Source organism: Siniperca chuatsi, linkage group LG13, assembly GCF_020085105.1.
Source record: "Siniperca chuatsi isolate FFG_IHB_CAS linkage group LG13, ASM2008510v1, whole genome shotgun sequence".
Lineage (NCBI taxonomy): Eukaryota > Metazoa > Chordata > Actinopteri > Centrarchiformes > Sinipercidae > Siniperca > Siniperca chuatsi.
Window position 1 is genome coordinate 12,227,636 of NC_058054.1, and position 21,253 is coordinate 12,248,888.

Sequence of the window (21,253 nt, forward strand, 5' to 3'; positions counted from 1 at the left end):
AAGTTGGTGACGATGCTAAACAATACCATATGTATGAAGGCTAACACTGTAAAACAGCATTTCTCAAACAACAGTACCAACCTCTTACAGTGATCTTTGCTTTAGAAACCTCAGTGCCAAGATCACAAGTATACTGTCCAGCATCTTCTTTGGTGACATCCTTGATGATCAGTCCCAAAGACTTGCCTGTGTGAAGGAGCTCATACTTTGGTCCAGCCTTCAAGACTTTACCTTCTTTTCTCCATGTGGGAGAAACCCTGGGCTTGGATGCCTCACACGCCAGAGTTATCATGCCTTTCTCCTCTCCAATGACATCATCTAGAGACTTGAGGAACACAGCACGCTTCTCTGGAGGGGAATTAAGAAAATAAAGAATGACAGAAGGTATATATTATGTTCTCATTTGTTCTCTTTATAGTGGACTGGGGTAAGCCACATAAGCCAGATTTCCATCCAAATGTAGTACACTACTGATATACGGATATTAGGAGTTGGTTCACCGAGATAAGCAGTATGTGGCGCTAGTGCTCCAGTCAGGTGCCATTATACCATTGTAGAAGAAGAGGGCGCAAAGAGATGACGTAGTTAAATGAGCGCCAGTCAAACCCCAATGGCATTTATGTTTGTTTCATGTATTAATTTGAGGAACACAGATTGAAAATGTGCATAAAAACAGTTGGATGGAAATCCACCTCATGACAGCATTTATAAAGAACTGATTTTCAGAGCAAATGCCAATACAATTTCAAAGTATGGTAGGGGAGAAATGTGACTCGTGACCAAATGCTTCAATCAGAGTATGTAGCCGCAACGTCTGATTTCCATAACCTTAACCTGATATTCAGATCAGATTGATATACAGTAATTATTTTTGTGTGCTTGTAAACAGTGCGTGACAGTTCTTACCTTTGACCTTAAGTGTCACAGACTCTTTCACCTTGCGGACTTGTAAGGTGATAGTCCCCCCATCCTGAGGTGCCAAGTTCTTCAGTGTGAGCTTGTGAACCTTCCCTTCATGAGTGATGGTGTTGACTTCATTAGTGAAGAGCACCTTGTCATTCAGAAGCCATTGTACCTCTTCATCTGCATAGTTAATCTCACATGTGAACACTGCATCGTTGTCTTCATCAACCTCTGTGTCAGCCATGTGCTTGGTGATCTTGATTTCACGCACTGGACAGAAGAAACAACAGTTTTAGTTTGAAGACCACTTTAGTCCTAAACCATTATAAAACAGCTGCTTTATGGGATGGTTTTAATAAGAAAATGCACACTTGCTGTATTTTATGTGGTATTCAAAGGTTCATACTGTACCTTCAACAGTAAGTGAGCCTTTGGTCTCAGCAGGTCCAGACTGACAGCAGTACTCTCCACTGTCTTCCTCAGTCAACCTTTGAATGGTAAGTTGAGCCCTTGTAGCATCTTGCTTAATGTTATACTTGTCTGATGCTGCCAGAGGTACCTGACCTTTGAACCAATTAACTTCTTTGGGTGAGGCAGAGAATTTGCAGGTGAGAATGGCTGAGCTTTTCTCTTTCGCCTTCACATTTTTGATGGGCTCTGTAATCTCAAGAGGACGCTCTAAATGTGAGGAACAGTATGTGATTAGACTCAAATGAATGATGCTTGATATATTTACCTACAACAGTTTCAAAGTACATAAAATATTGTGGCCAACTGCTGCATAAACATGTTCAACACCTTTACCTTTGACTGTGAGCTGGGCTAAAGATTTGCTCTTCCCAGCTGTGAACTGCACAGGTCCTGTCATCGATGCTTTGGTCTTTTTGAAAGTGAGACGGTGCATAGTGCCCTCTTTCTCCATTTCAGCATCAGCGCTCTCCTGCACAGCAACTCCATTCAGAGTCCATATAGGAGGTTTCACCAGTTCCATACTGATTTCAACTTCAAAAACAGCTGCAAAGGGTTCTGTCACTTCAACTGAACTAAGCTCCCGCACTATGCTGATGGACTGCTCTGGAGGGGTCATGAAGAGAATGATTTAGTTAGAAGTCAATGATGTGATTCCATACAAGTAAGTGGTTTACAGTAAAGGTCCATACCAATGGTTTAGCCTTTTATAAAACCAAAATCAAATTGCAAATATACTTTACATTTTTACCAAATGCTGCACTAGTTCAGAAATCAAAAAATGGCATCCAATATTTTGCTTGCGCTATAATTCATCATGAGACAGAGACAGTAAATCATCTTGTACTAACTTAAACCTTAAGTAATGCACGTGTGAGCACCTTTGTTTTTTGTCATTACAGAGGATAGGAAACAAATTTTAAAAAGTCGTAGTATCTATGGTAAAATGTTCAGTAGTAAGCATACAGTATAGCATGACCAACACCGGACTTTTGAGGCCGATACCGATATTTTGGAATCTGGTAAAACTATAACAGCAGATAGTAATTTTTTAAAACATAAACACATAATGTAAACAAATAATCTTAATACGGATCCCTTAGATTTGTTCTTTTTTTTTGTTGAAAAATAAATTGTCAGCACTGACAATGTTGGACAAACTATGTAATGGAAACACTGTTTCTAAATTGCTTCAAACCTAGTTTGGCATTGTTACTTGTCAGCCAACATATACACCGATTTATAGCTCTACTATACAGACTGTGCGGTTAACTGTGTTTTAGGTATTAGGTATTCTTTTGGGAGCTACAGCTAAATCAAACAGTTTATCTTAATATTATCTGCAACTAATATGATAATTTACTATTTGTAATATGTGGTCGAAATGATACAATTGACTTGAAATAAGCAAAAACAACACATCATATAAATTAAATAGACAAGTATATCACAATTACTGTACATGCCATGCAAATTAATGGCCAATGTAAATCCTATGCACGGATTTTTTTTTGTCTTATCTTAAAGCCTCTATACACTTGTGGTACACTCAAACAGGTGTTTTCACCTATTTTGGCTGATTGGACATTTCACTCTGTGTCCCCCCTGCGTGTTTTGTTGCACTTGCTAGCGCAGGAATACAGTACACAGTTTGACTTGGTAGGAAAAGCACAGGTGTTACTAATAAAATTAATGATAGCTCCCGATATATTCAAGTGTCCCTGTAAGCAATGACAATGTGGCAGTGAGCCAGCGTGCACAATGCCGGGACCCCTGAAACCAAATCAGCTAAATGGAATTCAGCCATCATTAAATGTATTATTTACATGTATACTTTTTCTACTGTGACATGTCCAAATGTTTTCTGTGAAAAAGGCCTTTTCTTTGTCCATACTACTGTAATGACCTCACGTATTTCACACCAAACCACCATTTCACCCTGAGCAGAGGTCTACTCGATCAGAATGACTGAAAACACCTGCGTGTGTTACTTCACCTGCAGTGGTAATACAGTTTGGTTAATTTCTTTCTTGCACAATTAATTTGAAATACCAATTAGTATGTTAATTCATTTAGGTCAGGCTTGTTCCAAAATGAAATAAATCAACACAATGTTCCTATATTTCCCATTAGTACAATACTTAATCATTTTAGACAGTGAAATAGATAGATTGATACATGTAGATAGATAAATAGATAGACAGACATAGTTATATAGACATATACCTCATTGACTACGAGTCTGATGGCTTGTTTGTGAAAATACTTTGAGTATGTACATGTATTTATACAGTCATATACATAAATATCCTACAATTGATAAACCTGACACTAAGCTTACAGTCAACCTTTGTCATCTTCCATCATGTTACCTTCCACAAGTAGTTTACAGGAAGTCTTGTCATCAGTGGCATCACAGGTATATGTGTCTTCGTCCCCGGACTCCACATCGTTAATGGTGAGTTTTCGGTACACATCTTCACTTTTGATCTCGTACTTCTTGCCAGGTTTGATTTCCGTCTTGTTCTTGTACCACTTCACCTTTGCACTGGCACGTGACACTTGGCATTCAAGATGGCCACGATGCTTATACATCGCTATCTTATCCCTGAGTCTCTTCACAAACTTGACAGGCAGCTCTACAGTAACAATAACACTGAATCAATGAAAAGTATCATGTATGGCACAAAGGAAGATTAAAGGCTATTAATGCCAAGGCCTTGCCAAAGCCCTTGCCTAAGCGCACTAAAAGACAGGCAATGTTCATAATTAAAGTATGTTATAGCCAAAGCAAATGGGGCTAATATGTAATGGAACATTAATGCTTTTTATGTCAGTTCCAACATTTTTTGCAAAACCTAAAGCAGATAGAAAGAATCTTGTAATGACACTAAATTAAATAGGAATTACTGTGTGCCAGTCATTTTTGTTTATATATCAGTTGCTGTTTGATTGCAAACAGCAAGATACTAACATAATATCATAACAAGAAAATATATGCATGTTAATGCAACTTAGAGCAACTTATGGTCAACTGATAGCAAAGTATGCTATCTAATCTGTCACAGAATCCGTCACTACTCATCCGTCATACTCCTGGAGATTTCCAATCATCAAAGGCCCCCGAAATGTCCAAAATTGCTGGACCAATGACGCCTTCTCTAAAGACCATTGCAGAGACCTACATTCTATCAAGAAAGAAAGCTATGACAAAACCCCTTGAAAGTAATCCTAAACCTCAGCTAGTTGCGTTTCCTATGCCATCAGGTCTCAATGAGGCATAACAATACATACATGCAAGTTGCAATTGGATTTTCTATCTCACCAATATTGTCAGAATGATGCACTGTTTTACTCTTTTAGCAAGACAACATTTCATCTAACTTTAGTGTGACCTTTTACATTTGGCTCACTAAACCAGTTGAAATGTTGAGGTCATCTTATAAAATGATCCAGGAATTTTTAGTTTGAATGCAAACATAAAGATTGTTTATCATTGAGAAGAAAATAAGGTTTAAAATGTGCAGAGGTATTTAATTATTTGCAACTTTCTAACAGTTTTTGTCACAATGAATAGAAATAATCAATTTGAAACCACATCTGAACATTGTTACATAATGGTTAGCTAATCCATGCAACAATATACAGTATATGATGTTATGTGATTTCAGCACATGACACAGACTTGTTTACCTTTCACTTTAAGTTTTGCAGTTGAAGAGGCCTTCTCAGCTGTGAATTTAATCTCACCCATTTCTTCTGGGGTAACAGACTTAAACAGCAGTACATAGGTTCTGCCTGGAATAAGAAATAGACAGCTTGTAGTAATAAAATCTCATCATTAGTGATAATCATTATTCAGGTAAATCCTGCATCAATATACAGGTAGTTGAATCACATTGGTTTACTAATTTCTTGAGACCTTACCCTCTTGTCTCATCTTGATGTTGTCACCAACTTTGAGTTTGATACTTCCTTTGTACCACTGGTAGTCCACTTCATCGTGTGAGATTTCACAGACGAATGCAGCACTCTCCTTCTCCATCACCTCTACATCCTCCAGCTTCTTAACAATCTTAACATCTCTGGCTGCAGGGAAAATATTTTTAAGATGTTTCCATATGCTGGAAATTCTACTGTACCCTAAATAATAATAATAACCTGACTGATTTGTGTGCTTCATGACATGACTCATAATTACCATGAACAGTAAGCTTGGCAGAGGTGTTATCATCTGTAGTGCGACAGATGTAAGTGCCTGCATCTTCAGGGGTGCACTTGTTGATGACCAAAGTGCGCTTTCGACCCAAGGAATGGATGCCAAAGTTCTTCCCTGGTTTCAGTTCCACATCATTCTGCAGATTAATCAGTTTTTCAGAATGTTACATATGTACTTTACATTTTTTAAATCTTATTATTTCACTCTGCAGACAGTAATTCCAATTATATAATAGAAATAATTTCTCACCTTGAACCATTTAACATCTGCATTTGTTCTGGACACTTCACATTCAAAAGTAGCCTTCTCCTTCTCAGGAACACTGATATCCATAATGGGCTTGGAGATCATAGCAGGAGGTTCTGTAGAATCAACACATGTTGGTCAAATATGTGACTAGACTATGATGCATGTGGCAGAATGGGTGCTGTACAACAATAGAGGTTTGGTCGGCCAAGACCTTAGCGACCGGAAGCAGCCCTTACCTGTGACAATCAGTTTGCCAGAGATATGTACTCCCTCTGCTTGGAAGGCAATAGTTCCTGCATCTTCCCTCTTGAGATTGGACAACGTTAAGGCATGCTTCTTTCCCAGAGCTGTGATACGGCAGTTCGCCCCTGGCTTTAACTTGGCCCCATCCCTGGTCCAGGAGCCTTCAACATCAGCCTGGCTGAGTTCTACCTCAAGAGTTACTGTCTCTGTCTCATGCGCCTTGGTTTCTGTTAGGCCCTTTATTACCTGGATCTTCTTCACTAAAGGGAGGAAGTGTTAACATGTTATCAAGGTTTCTTTGCTTGTAACTCAAAATTTATATCCAAACACACATTACTGGAGAATGACATTCTCTTTTTAGGGTTCAGACATGTACTTAAATACTGTGTATTGTGACTGTGGCTAAGTCTTACTCTCCACATTGAGTTTGGCCTGGGTTTTGTCATCCAGAGTTTCACAGGAGTAGATGCCCCGGTCAGCATAAGTCACACTCTTGAAGACCAGAGCCTGCTTAGCGCCGTCTACCCGAATCTCCAGGTTTCCTGCAGGCTGCAGCACTACGCTGTTCTTCATCCACCTCACTTCATCTGATGGCTTACTGAGCTCCACCTCCAGCTTCACTTCACTCTGCTCCTCCACTGTCAGGTTTTCTAGCTTTTTCTTAAAAGTCACAGGCTCATCTATTTGGAGCACAAAGAAATGTCAAAGTTAATGAGGAAATTACATTACTTAACATAATTAAAACAGATATTTGAATGAGAAATGCATATTCTTACGTTGCACTTGCAGGGTAGCTTTGCAGCTTTTGCCTTCTGCGTCGACACTAATCTCTCCGGCATCTTTTTGGGTGACAGAGGTAATGGTGAGTGAGTGACTGCTGCCACCATGCTCAATCTTATACTTCAGCCCAGCAGTGATGGGTATACTGTTGTGGAACCATTTAACGTTGACGTCCACTGGGCTGACAGCACACTTGAAAATGGCATCTTTACCCTCCATTGCAGCCACATTGTTCAGTTTGGTGGTCAGCCTCACTAGTCTGGGTGCTGAAAGGAATGAGTCACATCAAATGATTGATATGAAGGAAAAAGTGTTTACCCTGAAACTGATTCTTTTAGTTTAATTAAATGATTAATTACCCTTTGAGGAGACTTTAGCAGAGGTCTTGACATTTCTACATTCACAGCTGTATTCTCCTTCATCTTCTTTAGTCATGCCAGTCACAGTGAGAACTCGCTTAGCACCATCTGTCTTGACACAGTACCTTCCTCCAGGTTTAATCTCACGACTATCATGCTGCCAGACAACATCCCCTGAGGCTTGATTTAGTTCACACACCAGGCTAAGTGTACCTCCCAACTCCACTGTAGCAGGTTTCAAAGGGACAACAAACTTTAAAGCTGAATCTGAAATGAAAGAGTTGGACATCAAAACAAAATCTGGCATCTGAAGAGGTTTATACAGCAATTATCAAAATAATTCTATGACCTGCCTTTAACTTGAACTTTGAACTCCAGTTTGTCATCAGCAGTTTGACAGGAGTATGATCCACTGTCTTTGGATTCAGTGGATTTTACTATCATGGTATGAGAAAGGCCATCTTTTTTCATTTCATACTTGCTGCCCTCCTTGAGTTCCACACCATCTCTAAACCACTTCACACTACCACTCTCTGTGGTAAGCTCAGTGGTCAAAACAATGTTTTCACTTGCTTGAACAATACATGTATCCTTGACAGCCTTCTTCTGAAACTTGACAGCTGCATCTAAAGAGAAGTAAGAGTTTCTTTTCAGGGCTTTGTGCAGAGAATTATCAATCTTGTGGCAAAATAAATTTTATTTGAAATATATTTCACCTATCAGCTGCAGCTTAAATACCAGCTTCTCAGTCCCAGCCTCACATGTGTACTCTCCAGCATCTCTCTTCTCCATTTTTTCTATCACCAGCTCACGACTCTTGCCCTTTGTCTCCATGTGGACTGCTTTGCTGGAAGTCAGCAGCTTGCCATCCTTGTACCATTTCACCTCTGTCTTGGAATCAGACACCTCACAGCTCAGGGTGGCTTTCTGTGAGAGAGTAGCTTTCACCTCCTTCTGTACAGACTCCTTGTTAGAGAAGCCAGCTGGGGCTTCTGCAGACCAAATGAAAAATTTGATGTAAACAAATTACATCATACCAGTCAACCCAAAATGTATGGACACAGCCAAAACCTTTCAGCCACAATGAACAGACTCAATGACTGAATGCAAACAAGAGGAACATAATAAAAAAAAAATCAACACACAATGCTACAAAACAACAAGACAAATTCAATTCACATTTGCATAGATCTCAGAAATACTAGCGACATCTTATTCCTCCTACCTGCCACCTGTATCTTAAAAGCCAACTTCTCAGTCCCAGCCTCACAGATGTACTCTCCAGCATCCCTCTTCTCCACGCTGTCGATCACCAGCTGGCGACTCTTGCCTTTCGACTCTGCATGGATTGTCTTGCTGGAAGTCAGCAGCTTGCCATCCTTGTACCATTTCACCTCTGTCTTGGTATCAGCTACCTCACAGCTCAGAGTGGCTTTCTGGGAGAGAGTGGCTTTCACCTCCTTCTGGACTGACTCCTTGTTGGAGAAGGCTGACTTGAGTTGGATCTCTACAAAAGTAATAATGAAGAATGTCATGGCAACACACCCCCTTGATTTTAATACAACTCATTAAAACATTGTGAAACTACTGTTTCAGTACAATACAAGCCAAAATATGACCAAGAAAATTGCTTATAACATCGACACATCAACGAGGATGAAATAAAGTGGACAAATGTGCAGCCAAGAGCAGCAAACCGTATTGTGTAGCTACATAAATAAAACAAAACAAAAAAATCAACGAACAACGCAAATATTTGTGATATCAACATACTACAACATTCAACATTCAACCCGGAACAGCAGTTAAGAAAAGCAAAAACTTCAAATCCTCCACAGCAGACAGACATTTAATCTTAAACAAAAAACACACAAATCACATACTGTATACTATTCCCTTTGATTCCTCATACCTGTCACCTGGACTTTAAATGCCAATTTTTCAGGTCCGACTTCACAGATATACTCTCCAGCATCTTTCTTCTCTACGCTGTCGATCACCAGTTGACGAATTTTGCCCTTTGATTCCATGTGGACTGCTCTGCTGGTGGTCAGCAGCTTGCCATCCTTGTACCATTTCACCTCTGTCTTGTTATCAACTACCTCACAGCTCAGAGTGGCTTTCTGGGAGAGAGTGGCTTTCACTTCCCTCTGTACAGACTCTTTGTTGAGGAAAGCGGATTTAGCCTGGACTTCTGTAGAAGCAACTGTAAAGGAGTGTGGTGGCAGTAAAATTACCCATACAAAAAAGGACTTGACTCTACAACACAGACGCCGCTTTAGATTTACTGGACAAACACAAACCTCACAGATGCAGTGCACAGAGCAATAAGCTCTATTAAAGCACATCAAATTGAGGAAGACACAACCTTGTACTTTGCAAAGTGAAAGCAAATTGGGCATCTGCAATTCCGCAGAGAGGTACAGTGAAATTAATACATCAAAAACAGTTCATTCAGAATGAAAAAGACCAGATCTATGACCAGAAACTGACAAACAACAGAGCCACAAGACACCAGAGCTGCCTTAGTAAACAAATGCTACAAGAAATCAAAGCATGAAGCTCAGTAGTGCATACAACAGACCTAAATATTTGCATAATTTCAATTGTCATCTGATAACATGAGACTCCAAATCAATATTGGACTATAGATGTTTAAGGAAAGCATGCCAAATATCTCACAACTGAAGCAACCAACAATACAGCCAAAATTCATTGTGACATTTACAATCACAAATCAGAGGAGACCATAGACACAAATAGTAAACACAAAATATCCACCAGTTTCACACAGTAAATGTCTTTTTTTATCTTTTTATATTAAAAAGCTAGCTAAGATATAGTATATACTTAGTATATTAACTTGAGAGTAAAATATTGTTGTTTTTCAAATTTTTTAATTCTCTGTGTTTATTAATCAAACAGTTGTTTCTAAGCATTATGTAATCAGAATTAGCAACAAGCTTTCATGTTTATTACAATGCAATTACCATTGTATGAGACAGTCATTAAAACTAGGTTTTGACTAAAATTCATCTACAGTAGGCTTTATGATTTACATGCTATGTCCTCAAAATAGTTTTTTACAGGGTATACCAACAAGTAACATCAACAGGTAAGATTTAATAATCTCAATTTGGTATTTATTAAGCATACTGCATTTTCCTTACCTTCCACGTGTATTTTAAAGACCAACTTCTCAGTCCCAGCCTCACAGATGTACTCTCCAGCATCCCTCTTCTCCACACTGTCAATCACCAGTTGGCGACTCTTGCCTTTCGACTCTGCATGGATTGTCTTGCTGGAAGTCAGCAGCTTGCCATCTTTGTACCATTTCACCTCTGTCTTGGTATCAGCTACCTCACAGCTCAGAGTGGCTTTCTGGGAGAGAGTGGCTTTCACCTCCTTCTGGACTGACTCCTTGTTAGTGAATGCAGGCTGGACCTGTGCGTCTGTGGAGGAGACCATAATGTGGATGACAAAACCTTTTCCCTGTCCATTGTATGTTACATGTTAACACCTGCATCAGTCAACAGAAATACTATAAGACTGTTCAGTCCTTGTCCCTACCTGCCACCTGGAGTTTGAAGGCCAACTTCTCAGTCCCAGCCTCACAGATGTACTCTCCAGTATCTCTCTTCTCCACACTATCGATCACCAGCTGGCGACTTTTACCCTTTGACTCTGCATGTATTGTCTTGCTGGTGGTCAGCAGCTTGCCATCCTTGTACCATTTCACCTCTGTCTTGGAATCAGAAACCTCCCAGCTCAGAGTGGCTTTCTGGGAGAGAGTAGCTTTCACCTCCTTCTGGACTGACTCCTTCTTGAAGGCTGACTGGGCCTCTGAAGGAGGAGGCATGGCAGGGAAAATATCAAATGCTAGTCATTCAGAGCTTACTAATAAGCACCCAATAAGTAATATTATTATTTTGAAAATCCACCCTCCCTTACCTGCCACCTGTATCTTAAAAGCCAACTTCTCAGTCCCAGCCTCACAGATGTACTCTCCAGCATCCCTCTTCTCCACGCTGTCGATCACCAGCTGGCGACTCTTGCCTTTCGACTCTGCATGGATTGTCTTGCTGGAAGTCAGCAGCTTGCCATCCTTGTACCATTTCACCTCTGTCTTGGTATCAGCTACCTCACAGCTCAGAGTGGCTTTCTGGGAGAGCGTGGCTTTCACCTCCTTCTGGACTGACTCCTTGTTAGTGAATGCAGGCTGGACCTGTGCGTCTGTGGAGGAGACCATGAATGTAGATGGCAGAAACTTTTTCTCTGTCCATTGTATGTTACATGTTAACACCTGTATCGGTCAACAGAAATACTGTAATCCTGTTCAGTCCTTGTCCCTACCTGCCACATGGAGTTTGAAGGCCAACTTCTCAGTCCCAGCCTCACAGATGTACTCTCCAGCATCCCTCTTCTCCACGCTGTCGATCACCAGCTGGCGACTCTTGCCTTTCGACTCTGCATGGATTGTCTTGCTGGAAGTCAGCAGCTTGCCATCCTTGTACCATTTCACCTCTGTCTTGGTATCAGCTACCTCACAGCTCAGAGTGGCTTTCTGGGAGAGAGTAGCTTTCACCTCCTTCTGGACTGACTCCTTATTGAAGAATGCTGACTGGGCCTCTGAGGCTAACGTCAATGAGAAATACAGTGTTGTTATGAGCACTATGTAAGGTCACCAATGACTAAAACATATTAGAGACATCTAATTGACACATTCTTCAGGGGACCTGTATCACAAATTAATAATTTACTCTTCCGGGCAAACCTCATCAAGTCCTGTTTGGGACATTTAAAATCACAAAATTGGTACTACAGTACAGCCTATAAATGTAATGTACAAAGATGGTTAAATGTGTAGCAACTAACCTTCTCCAAACCCTTAACTCAAATTATATTCATACAGTAGCTCACAGACACATAGACAGAATTTATATTAATTGTACAAACTGAAAATATTTGTTAAATTCTATATATCAATACATTTATTGAGCAGTCCTACCTGACACAAATATTTGGAAGACCAGCTTATCCCCTCCTGCTTCACATGTATACTCTCCAGCATCGCTCTTCTCCACCTTTTCAATCACCAGCTGACGAGTACTGCCTTTTGCCTCTGAGTATATCGTCCTACTGGGTACCAACAACTTGCCGTCTTTATACCATTTCACCTCTGTCTTGCTATCCGAAACACTGCAGCTAAGAGTGGCTTTCTGGGAGAGAGTAGCTTTCACCTCCTTCTGGACCGACTCCTTGTTGGTGAAGGCAGCAACGGCTTGAGTTTCTGAGAAAGAAATAAGGTTAAAAAAATGTACATCTGTGATGTGTAGTCAAGACGTTGAATAGTACTACAAAAGCATCATACAGTCCTACCTTTTATCTTGACCTGGAATGTGATTTTGTCTGCTGCTGTCTCACAGGAGTAATGTCCTTCGTCACTTTTCTTGGCATTCTTGATGATGAGCTTCCTTTGAGTCCCTTTGGAGATGATGGTAACTCTTTGGTCCTCAGTGATCTCCACTTGATCTTTTCTCCACACAACAGCCGCGCTGGCAGGAGATACCTCACAGCTCAGCTCAAGATCTCCTTTAAGGGACGATGACAAGCCCATTGGACCTCTGGCTTTATTCAGAAACTTGGCAGGTTCATCTTAGAGAAAAAGAGATGAAAATTGAGTTATGAGTTTTTAATTGATTATGTCTATTATTTTGTTTTCATACAAATAAATATCTGAGTTACCGAATTAGAGAGTAATACACGTAAAATCATTAATTGAAATCCCTTTGAAATGTATATCTTTATGTTTGTTATGAGTATGAAGAGCATGAGTTGGGGTAGCAGAGTAACGCTGGAGCTGACTACATGATGACAAATAGCTCTTTCCTCTTTTTGATGGCTCATAAGCATATGCTAGCAGCCATCAGACCAGGTCACATTTCAGTATATCACATGATCTGAGACAAACTGTCTACATTATGTTGTCTTGAGGCAGTCCTTGTTGCACACACTGAGCCCAGTTCCCATTACGAAATCATTGTTGCACCGAGCAGAGTATATTCGTGATACTTAAAAAGAAACAGTCCATGCTAGACAGATTGTTGACTTTGCTCTGTGATTAGGTTAAACTGTAAAACTGTAGTTAATAGCAATGATTTTGATGAGCGTACCTTTAAGGGTGAGTTGCAGGGACATTCTGTCATCAGCTAAAAGACACTCGTAGATGCCCACATCTTCCTCTGTAACATTGTGTACCATCAGGATCCTCTTGCGGTCGATGATTACATATTCATACTTCTTTCCCATTTTCACCTCCCGCCCATTCCTCATCCAAACCACCTGAAGAAACAAACACAGAACAGATTGCCAAAATAGACACTATAAAGTAAAAGCTAGGGTTAAAAGAGTACTTGTATGTTCTACTTAAGTAGAACTACTTTTACTCTAGTAGTATTATTAGTATTAGAATCAGAATCAGTATCAGAAATACTTTATTGATCCCCGAGGGGAAATTCTTTTGCTACAGCAGCTCACTATCACATCAGTGCACACAGGAATAGAAGTACTAAGCAAAAAAATATATAATACACTATAATACAGGTCAGAAAATAAATTAAGTACCAAGTGGGTATAAGTATAAAATAAAATAAGTGTGAAGTGCAAAGTGGGTTTACCGGTTGATGATAATAATATGGTATAAAGTAATAGTGCATGAAGTGCATATTACCAAGTAGGAGTACTTGTGTTGACTACTGAGTACTCAAATACAAAAGTGTCTCCTTTGAAGACTATTTTGGGTAACAAGAAATAGAAACTGTATTAATTTCCATATGAATATTCCCCATCAACTTCAACTATATCAACTCAATCCAAAGTAGTGACCATCTCTCCTTTCTCAAAGATTGTCTTACAATGGAAAAGAGGGTCATAGCTAACTTAAATGGAATATCCTTCTGATATCATTTTGCATTTCTAAAGGTAGTTGAGTACAACACGTCATCAAAAAGCAACATTTTTGATTTTAGAGTAGACTCAAAATAGCACAGGAAAAAAATTTCAGAAATTATAGCACTTGTACATTTTCCATCCCTTCACACTTGTAAAGTTAAAGGCACATTAAAAGAATCTGTGAAAACTAACAGTAAAGCTAGAAATTATATATGATCCCATCACAAACCTGTGCATCATAATCCGACACCTCAGCAGTCAGCTGAGCAGTGGCTTGGGCGCTACAGGTCATCACCTCCTGCAGATCTGACTTGTTAGTAAACCTAACAGGAGGAACTAAAAATACAGTTTTCAGGTAAGAAGGCATTATTGACTTGCTTCTAACGAAAAATTATAGTAAATATCAATGGCCTTCAATTAAAAACAAGGCTAAGAAAGAATCTACAAAGTTTTAATACAGAAAAGCAAATGTACTACAATATATTAATATGATATAGAGCATTTTCTTTTAAATGGTTATGAGTGCATACCCTTCACAGATAGGATGCAAGTGCTTTGCGAGCCTCCACCCACAAACTTGACTTCAGCTCCGTTCATTTCCATAGTCACGACGCGGATGAGCAGAGTGTGTGTGTTCTTGGACCTGGTGATGAGGTAGTCAGCTCCACTGCGCAGGAGGCGGCCATTTAGAGACCAGAAGCCAGAACAAACAGCAGACAGCTCGACAGAGATAGAGAACTCCTCACCAGTGATTGCAGTGCTGTTCATCAGGCCTTTCCTGATTTCAGCAATTGGTTCTGGAGACAACAGGCAAACCAGACATGAGAAAATAACACTTGAATGCATACAACATTCAACAGCACATAGCCATGACTGACAAATGTCATAGAGACGTCAGTCTTACCTAGGTAGAAGCTTCCAGGCACCTCCAGGTAGGGACTCTGGCCAAAGTCATTCATAGCAGAGATACGGAATTGGTAGCTGGCTTCTTCTGTGAAATTGCAGATAGCAATCTCTGTTGAAACAATGTTTTCTCCAGCATTGCACCTCTGCCATGTCTGAGTGCCAACCTTCCTCCTCTCCACAATGTAGCCCTTGATGGGCACAGGGCGATCGCTATCAGGAGGAGACCACTGAATGGTGATGGATGAGTCAGTCTTGTTCTGCACCACAGCATTGACTGGGGGATCGGGAGGATGCTTCCTTGCAGCTAGAGCAGAAAGAGTGATGATTGTGCTGTTTATATGATAAGATGAGTATTGAGTGATTGTATTGAGTGGTTTTACTTTCATAGTTGGCGATCATTCTTGTCAGTTATGATAATATTTTGTTTACCAGCTTAATTACTGTGATGCTGTATTTAGTCGTGAGGACTCTGCTTAATGTATCTGTACAATGAAGTATGCTGGGCATCATAGAAGTACACAATCAGATCAGGTTTTAAACAAGTCCACTTTAACCCATTTTTGTAAATTGAAGGGAGACAAACCCAAGGAACCCCAAAGCCATACAGCATAAGTTAAAAAGCCTGTGTTAGAACATGCCTAGAGGCCTATCCATTTTAAAACACAAGAATAAGCTGTACCTATCCTGAAGAGCACCTATGTTTTATGACACTGTTTCATCACTTATATGGAGTATTATTCACACCTAAAATGTCCATTGTAATTGTCCATGTTGTTTTGAAAACTCATATATCAAAATGCTGATTTTCATTCCACTATTAGATTTAATAAATGTTGCTGTTTGGCAACCAAAGTAAAACAACCAATCTTTGTAGTAGTGTTTGTAATCGCAAGGTTATTTCAGAGTTAAGTCATCCTCACCAGTGACAGAGAATCGAGTGGACGTCTTGCAGTCTCCAGCCACAAAGGCCACTTCTCCTGAGTCTTCTGCCTGGCAATCTCTAATTGTGAGTGTGTACTGTCTGAGCATGCAGGCAATAGAAATACGGGAATCTTCCTTTAGCTTCTCGCCATTGCGGGTCCAGTAGGCATCCGGGCAGGGATGCTCCAGCTCCACACAGAAGATGACAGTGTCACTGACAGGAACTATTGTCCTCCGTGGAAGCTTCTTAGTAATGTTGCCTGGGATTCGAGAGGAAGTAGACGTTACATAAAGAAACACATTCAGTAGCATAGTAGACACGCTGAAAAAGATTCCAAGGACCAGGTATGCAGTGGATTCAGTCTTTAGCAGCATTTTAAGAAGGTCACATTAATTAATCTTGATAATAGCATTGCAATGCTTGCACATAATATTTAACAAGAAATAAAGACAGAAAAATAGTCTCAACCATACCCAGGACGGTGAGCTCAGCTACAGTGCGACTGCCCTCTTTCATCTCACAGATATAAACACCATCATCGTTGGTGGTAACATTGTGTATGGTAAGACAACGCAGGGTGCCTTCCTGCTCCATGCAATATTTGATACTTTGCTCCAGCCGCGTTTCCTCCATGAACCAGTTGGCCTGGGTGGCACTAAGAGGCACCTCACACATCAGTCTGGCTGACGTTTTCTCCTGTACCTCCACGTCCTGCAGCTTCCTCCTGAATGGCACCTTCGGCTCTGACACAATGGAAAATAACAGAATCTTCAGGTTACACAACCTTATTGATGGTTTTGCATATGTCAGTCTATCCACTACAAATCGCAGCATATACTTTAGTATACTGTCAACCATTTCAGTGACTTAGTTGTAATTCAGGCTAGTGCAATATTAAAATCAAGTTAGAGAAACTTGCTTGAGAGATAATCCATTACATTGAACAGTGTCATTTTTTGTGTGGTGTGTTTAAGGAAACCCAAGATTTGAGACTTGGCTATTCAAGAACATTTTCAATAGTCAAAAGCTCTAAACTGACATTATTCTTTTCATTACGTGTTTGCATATCCTTTAGATTGCATTTCTGAAAATATAATATATATAATAATATAGCAAATAAATAAAAAGTCAACTGTGAAACCTTGGTTGTTGAAGCCAAGGTGGGAAATCAATCAAGAACTTTCAGCATGCTCTAGGGAATACTTGTAACTTAAGTATGATAATTTCTAAAGTTAATGAGCTAAAATACGCAAAATACTGTGTGCTCAATACCTGTTAAAATAATGTCAAATGTGAAAATCGTTTATATTTAAATGACTTGGTTTAATGTGAACTAAAGGTTTAAATATGTTTACTACATGCTCTATTTCAATGGAGTTTGCGGAGTACATCTTGTACGTTTCCCCTACTTCTCGGTTTACATACTGCGCCCTGCTCAAATCAGGGTTACAGTTTCAAACTGTATCCATATCCATACTTTGGAGTTGAGCCAACAGTTTTAACTTTAGGAATCAAGTGTTGAAACATGTTGAACTCCACTTTGAGTTATGGGTGAAGTCCACTGGGTTCAGTAAATCACTCAAAGTATCTACGTACAATAAATGTAATATTTACATTACAATATTTAAATGTCATGTACCTTCTAATGGACAAGTGAGCTGTTTTAGCTTGACAGTTGAATATTTTTAACAGTTATTTATTTTGTTTGCTTTGATAGGTTATCTTACCAGGAATGTGACCGACTTCCCTTTCTGCCAGGACCCCTCATTTCATTTCTAAATGATGTATAATAATCCAACATAATGTTGTTAAATTAAAGGTTAAACAAAATACAGTGTTTTTGTCTATTTTGTTGAAAATTAATAGTCAACTTTTTCTCCTATGTCCATTGTTATTGTACCGGTATCAGAAGTGACAGACAATTCAGTGCCTGTAATTGTGTGCTGTATTTGTTGTTTCCATTACTATTTCTTTTCTATTTATTGTATTTTGTCTTTTTATGCAGTGCTGTATTTTGTGTAGCTATTGGAAAATTGATAAATTATATATTTTCCATTGCAAACTTTCCCTTTAAATCCAGCAAATTAACAAACTGCAAGGTAAACATCAGAAGTATCCATTTTCCTGGTACAGGATTAAACAGATTAAACAGGTACATCAGTCAGTGGCACAGCCCTCATTATCGTACTGAACGGAGATTAACAACCGACATAAATCTACAACTGTACAATTTCATCCCTTGGGACAATTTCTTCCTAAGGGAAGTCACACTTGCAGTGGTGCCAATGTGCTCCTGTAAGTGAGTGCCCATCTTAGCAACTGTGAACTACCCATCACCAGCAGAAAATAGATGCAACACAACACCCTCCTTCAGAGGATGAGCCAGAATTCAACCTTGTTGTGAAAAGCCACACACATATTGAGAGGTTTAAATGAGGCTTTGGTATAGTGATATGAACAACACTTACAGTTGTGCAGTTGCCAAAAATGAGTTTATCCTACATAGCTTATTGCTCTGTGCCATATTCCTCCATTTTTATTGCTATTAAAACACATAAATGAGCCACTCTGCTACACTGGGTGACTTGTTCCTTCATTGCGATGAACATAGGCACTGTAGTTTATTTTGAGTAAATTACACATACACCATCCTGGTGTTAAAAATACTCCCTACAGCACCAAATGTGTATTAATTTGCAGCTCAAAATAGTCCCCACCAATAGACTATTTACTCCTGTTTGAGTAATGTTTGCTAAAAACTACAGTGCCCAGCTGTTAAATTACTTGCCTGTACAGTTTATATTTGTGAGCCATTTTTGTACTAGGTGTGGTTTGAGATGGTGGGTGAGCACTTATGTGTATATCCTTGTTGATGTTAATATATTGATTGTTTTGTGTTGTTGTATTGTTTCATTTATTTTCATGTTTTGTGGCTGAGGAAAAACGAGATGGTGCATCTCAAGGGGTTTATCCTCAATTTTGAAATAAATACACTTTTTAAGATGTCTTCAGTGGGAACCAATTGGCTTGGGATCTTGGGGCTGCATGCCACAGACATGGTAGACAGGTTGGAAAGTATTAAGAGAAAGACTTATATATTGTTGTTTATCATGGTATTTGTTAATATTAAAAAATGCTGTAAATGTCGGTCTAGAGTGAAAGTCTCTATGATGTTATATGTGCTGACAGATGATGCATATAATTCATGAACATGTCTCTAATGACAGCTTATTGTAGAGAATTCTCTTAAATGTGTAAATAAAATGTATCACTATTCTGTATGTAGCATTTTATTAAGACATGACCATCTTACCTTTGACTGTTACCAACACAGCACTGTAGGTCTGCCCAGCCATATTGGTTGCATTGCAGGTGTAAAGACCATTATCACTCTGCTTGCAGTACAGGATCTTGAGGATGAAGTTCTCAGCTTGGTCCTCATAAATGACATGCCTGCGGCCCTCGCTGATGTTTGTTCCATCCTTCCTCCAGATAATGTGGGGTTTAGGGTGACCCGTCACAAAGCAGCTGAGTTTGGCATGTTTGCCTTCAGTTACTGTACAGGTACGGGTGAACACACCTTTGGGCAGCTTTGCCAGCACGGATGCCCTCAGCTCATGTTCCAGACTCAGGGAACTCAAACCATCTCTGATGTGGGCTGTGGAGGAGGAAGAAACAGAGGAGCTACTTTCTTCACTGTGATAGATAGAGATGTCCTTCTTCATTTCCTCTTTGCGTTTTTGTAGGTGAGAAAGGAGGGAGGTGTTCTTGTCTGTAGCCAGGTGGCGGGAATCTTGGGCATCGACAACAAGAGCTGCTGCAGCGTGTGCACGGCCAACAGTGTTCTGGGACCTGCAGGTGTAGGTGCCGCTGTCCAGGTTACGCACACTTTGGATCTTTAAAGTGCTGCTGTCACTGTCGGAAACAATCTTGATACGGTTAGTCTCCCCCAAGTAGCGGCCATCTTTCTCCCAATCAAAGTTGGCTTCAGGGTAAGCTGCGACCCGGCAGTGGAAAACAACATCGGCTCCCAAACCTACACGTGTAGAGGTAGGCTTAACCATGAAAACAGGGGCCCTCTGAGCCATCTCTGTTGGCAGGGCTACTTTGAGGGTTACGGCAGCATAAGCTTCCCCAACACTGTTTTTGGCTCGGCACATGTACTGGCCACTGTCCTCCAGTGTTATGTCATAGATGGTCAGGCGGTACACATCTTCATCCTCCACGGTCTTGAAGCGTCCCCCAGATGTCAGCTTCAGCTTGTCCTTTTCCCAGGTGATCAGTGGGGTTGGGCTGCCCACGATAGTGCAGCTCAGTGTGGCATCCTTGCCTACACACACCGAGAATGCCTTTGGGCGGGTGAGAAACCTGGGGACTCCTCCAAACAAGTTTTGATCCATTGTTTGTTCCTGTAATCAAAGAAAAGGTGAATATTACAATACAGAACCAGGCAGGGGCTCGCAAGAAATTATATGCAACACTGAACAGGATATGTCACATTTGTTTAAGTTCTTCTAATTATTTTCATAGCTGGCAAAACAGCAGGAAGTAGTTTGACATAGTTTGCTATTAGCTACCAAACACCAGAATCATTGTTCAGTTACTAATTTTGGTACAATTATGAATAATGGATAAAATTGCAGTTTTATAATTCAATTTAATAAATGTTTAGGAAAAACAAATACAATTTCTTCTAAACTGTAACAAATTATATTACACATTTTGTATTTTCATACAAAGGTTGTGTCACTTCTTTAAATAAATGAATAAAGTCATTTTTATTTTACTTTCTGACCACAAATTAAATGACAAAAAACCCCTGTCAAATGCACCCAAACCATTGTAAGATGTGGCAGTTTAAGTGTACTCTATAAATATATTATGCTATGAAAATAGCCATAAATCCACAGTTCAGATTGGCATATTTATGGCTGGCAGTTACGGTAAGTGTCAGTCAACATACACCCTGTCCTGGCCCTGCAGACATTCATCAACACAAAGACTTTACTTCATGCCATGCAGCCTATTCAATAAGAAGGTAGTTTAATGACACAACAACAAATGAATTCCCCTGTAACAAGGTCAAATACAGCAGATATGTGCCTTTCAAAGAGTGACATTTGCCAGCTTTGTCACCTCTGTCGCTTGAACTGCCTGTCCCAAAAATAACCTCAGCTGTCAGACCCCGTCTCTGTCCATTGCCATTTGTAGAAGCGAAAGGGACATCAGCTGTTTGATAAAGCTCCCACTTCA

At 39.9% G+C, this 21,253-nt stretch overlaps 1 protein-coding gene across 24 annotated transcripts in view; it reads right to left on the bottom strand.

Annotated features, from left to right (window-relative positions):
• Positions 1-21,253, bottom strand: part of obscnb (obscurin, cytoskeletal calmodulin and titin-interacting RhoGEF b) — a 58,670-nt gene that overhangs the window by 36,770 nt on the left and 647 nt on the right. For 22 of the 24 annotated variants that reach the window (XM_044220970.1, XM_044220976.1, XM_044220975.1 and 19 more), the window contains exons 2-31: positions 19,314-20,409; positions 16,474-16,743; positions 15,999-16,259; positions 15,077-15,382; positions 14,703-14,969; positions 14,402-14,508; positions 13,395-13,563; positions 12,601-12,876; positions 12,230-12,511; positions 11,575-11,856; positions 11,173-11,454; positions 10,792-11,064; positions 10,392-10,673; positions 9,134-9,427; positions 8,447-8,728; positions 7,938-8,213; positions 7,575-7,847; positions 7,222-7,488; positions 6,859-7,128; positions 6,496-6,762; positions 6,076-6,342; positions 5,840-5,952; positions 5,573-5,726; positions 5,299-5,460; positions 5,065-5,169; positions 3,744-4,010; positions 1,708-1,977; positions 1,315-1,581; positions 907-1,173; positions 82-348 (exon numbers count right to left, since the gene is read on the bottom strand). In XM_044220970.1, the coding sequence (XP_044076905.1) occupies positions 82-348; positions 907-1,173; positions 1,315-1,581; positions 1,708-1,977; positions 3,744-4,010; positions 5,065-5,169; positions 5,299-5,460; positions 5,573-5,726; positions 5,840-5,952; positions 6,076-6,342; positions 6,496-6,762; positions 6,859-7,128; positions 7,222-7,488; positions 7,575-7,847; positions 7,938-8,213; positions 8,447-8,728; positions 9,134-9,427; positions 10,392-10,673; positions 10,792-11,064; positions 11,173-11,454; positions 11,575-11,856; positions 12,230-12,511; positions 12,601-12,876; positions 13,395-13,563; positions 14,402-14,508; positions 14,703-14,969; positions 15,077-15,382; positions 15,999-16,259; positions 16,474-16,743; positions 19,314-20,400 (8,212 nt within the window). In that variant the 5' untranslated portion in view covers positions 20,401-20,409. Of the gene's footprint in view, positions 1-81; positions 349-906; positions 1,174-1,314; positions 1,582-1,707; positions 1,978-3,743; positions 4,011-5,064; positions 5,170-5,298; positions 5,461-5,572; positions 5,727-5,839; positions 5,953-6,075; positions 6,343-6,495; positions 6,763-6,858; positions 7,129-7,221; positions 7,489-7,574; positions 7,848-7,937; positions 8,214-8,446; positions 8,729-9,133; positions 9,428-10,391; positions 10,674-10,791; positions 11,065-11,172; positions 11,455-11,574; positions 11,857-12,229; positions 12,512-12,600; positions 12,877-13,394; positions 13,564-14,401; positions 14,509-14,702; positions 14,970-15,076; positions 15,383-15,998; positions 16,260-16,473; positions 16,744-19,313; positions 20,410-21,136; positions 21,243-21,253 lie in introns of those variants that run through there. The other 2 variants (XM_044220971.1, XM_044220978.1) reach the window with 2 other exon arrangements.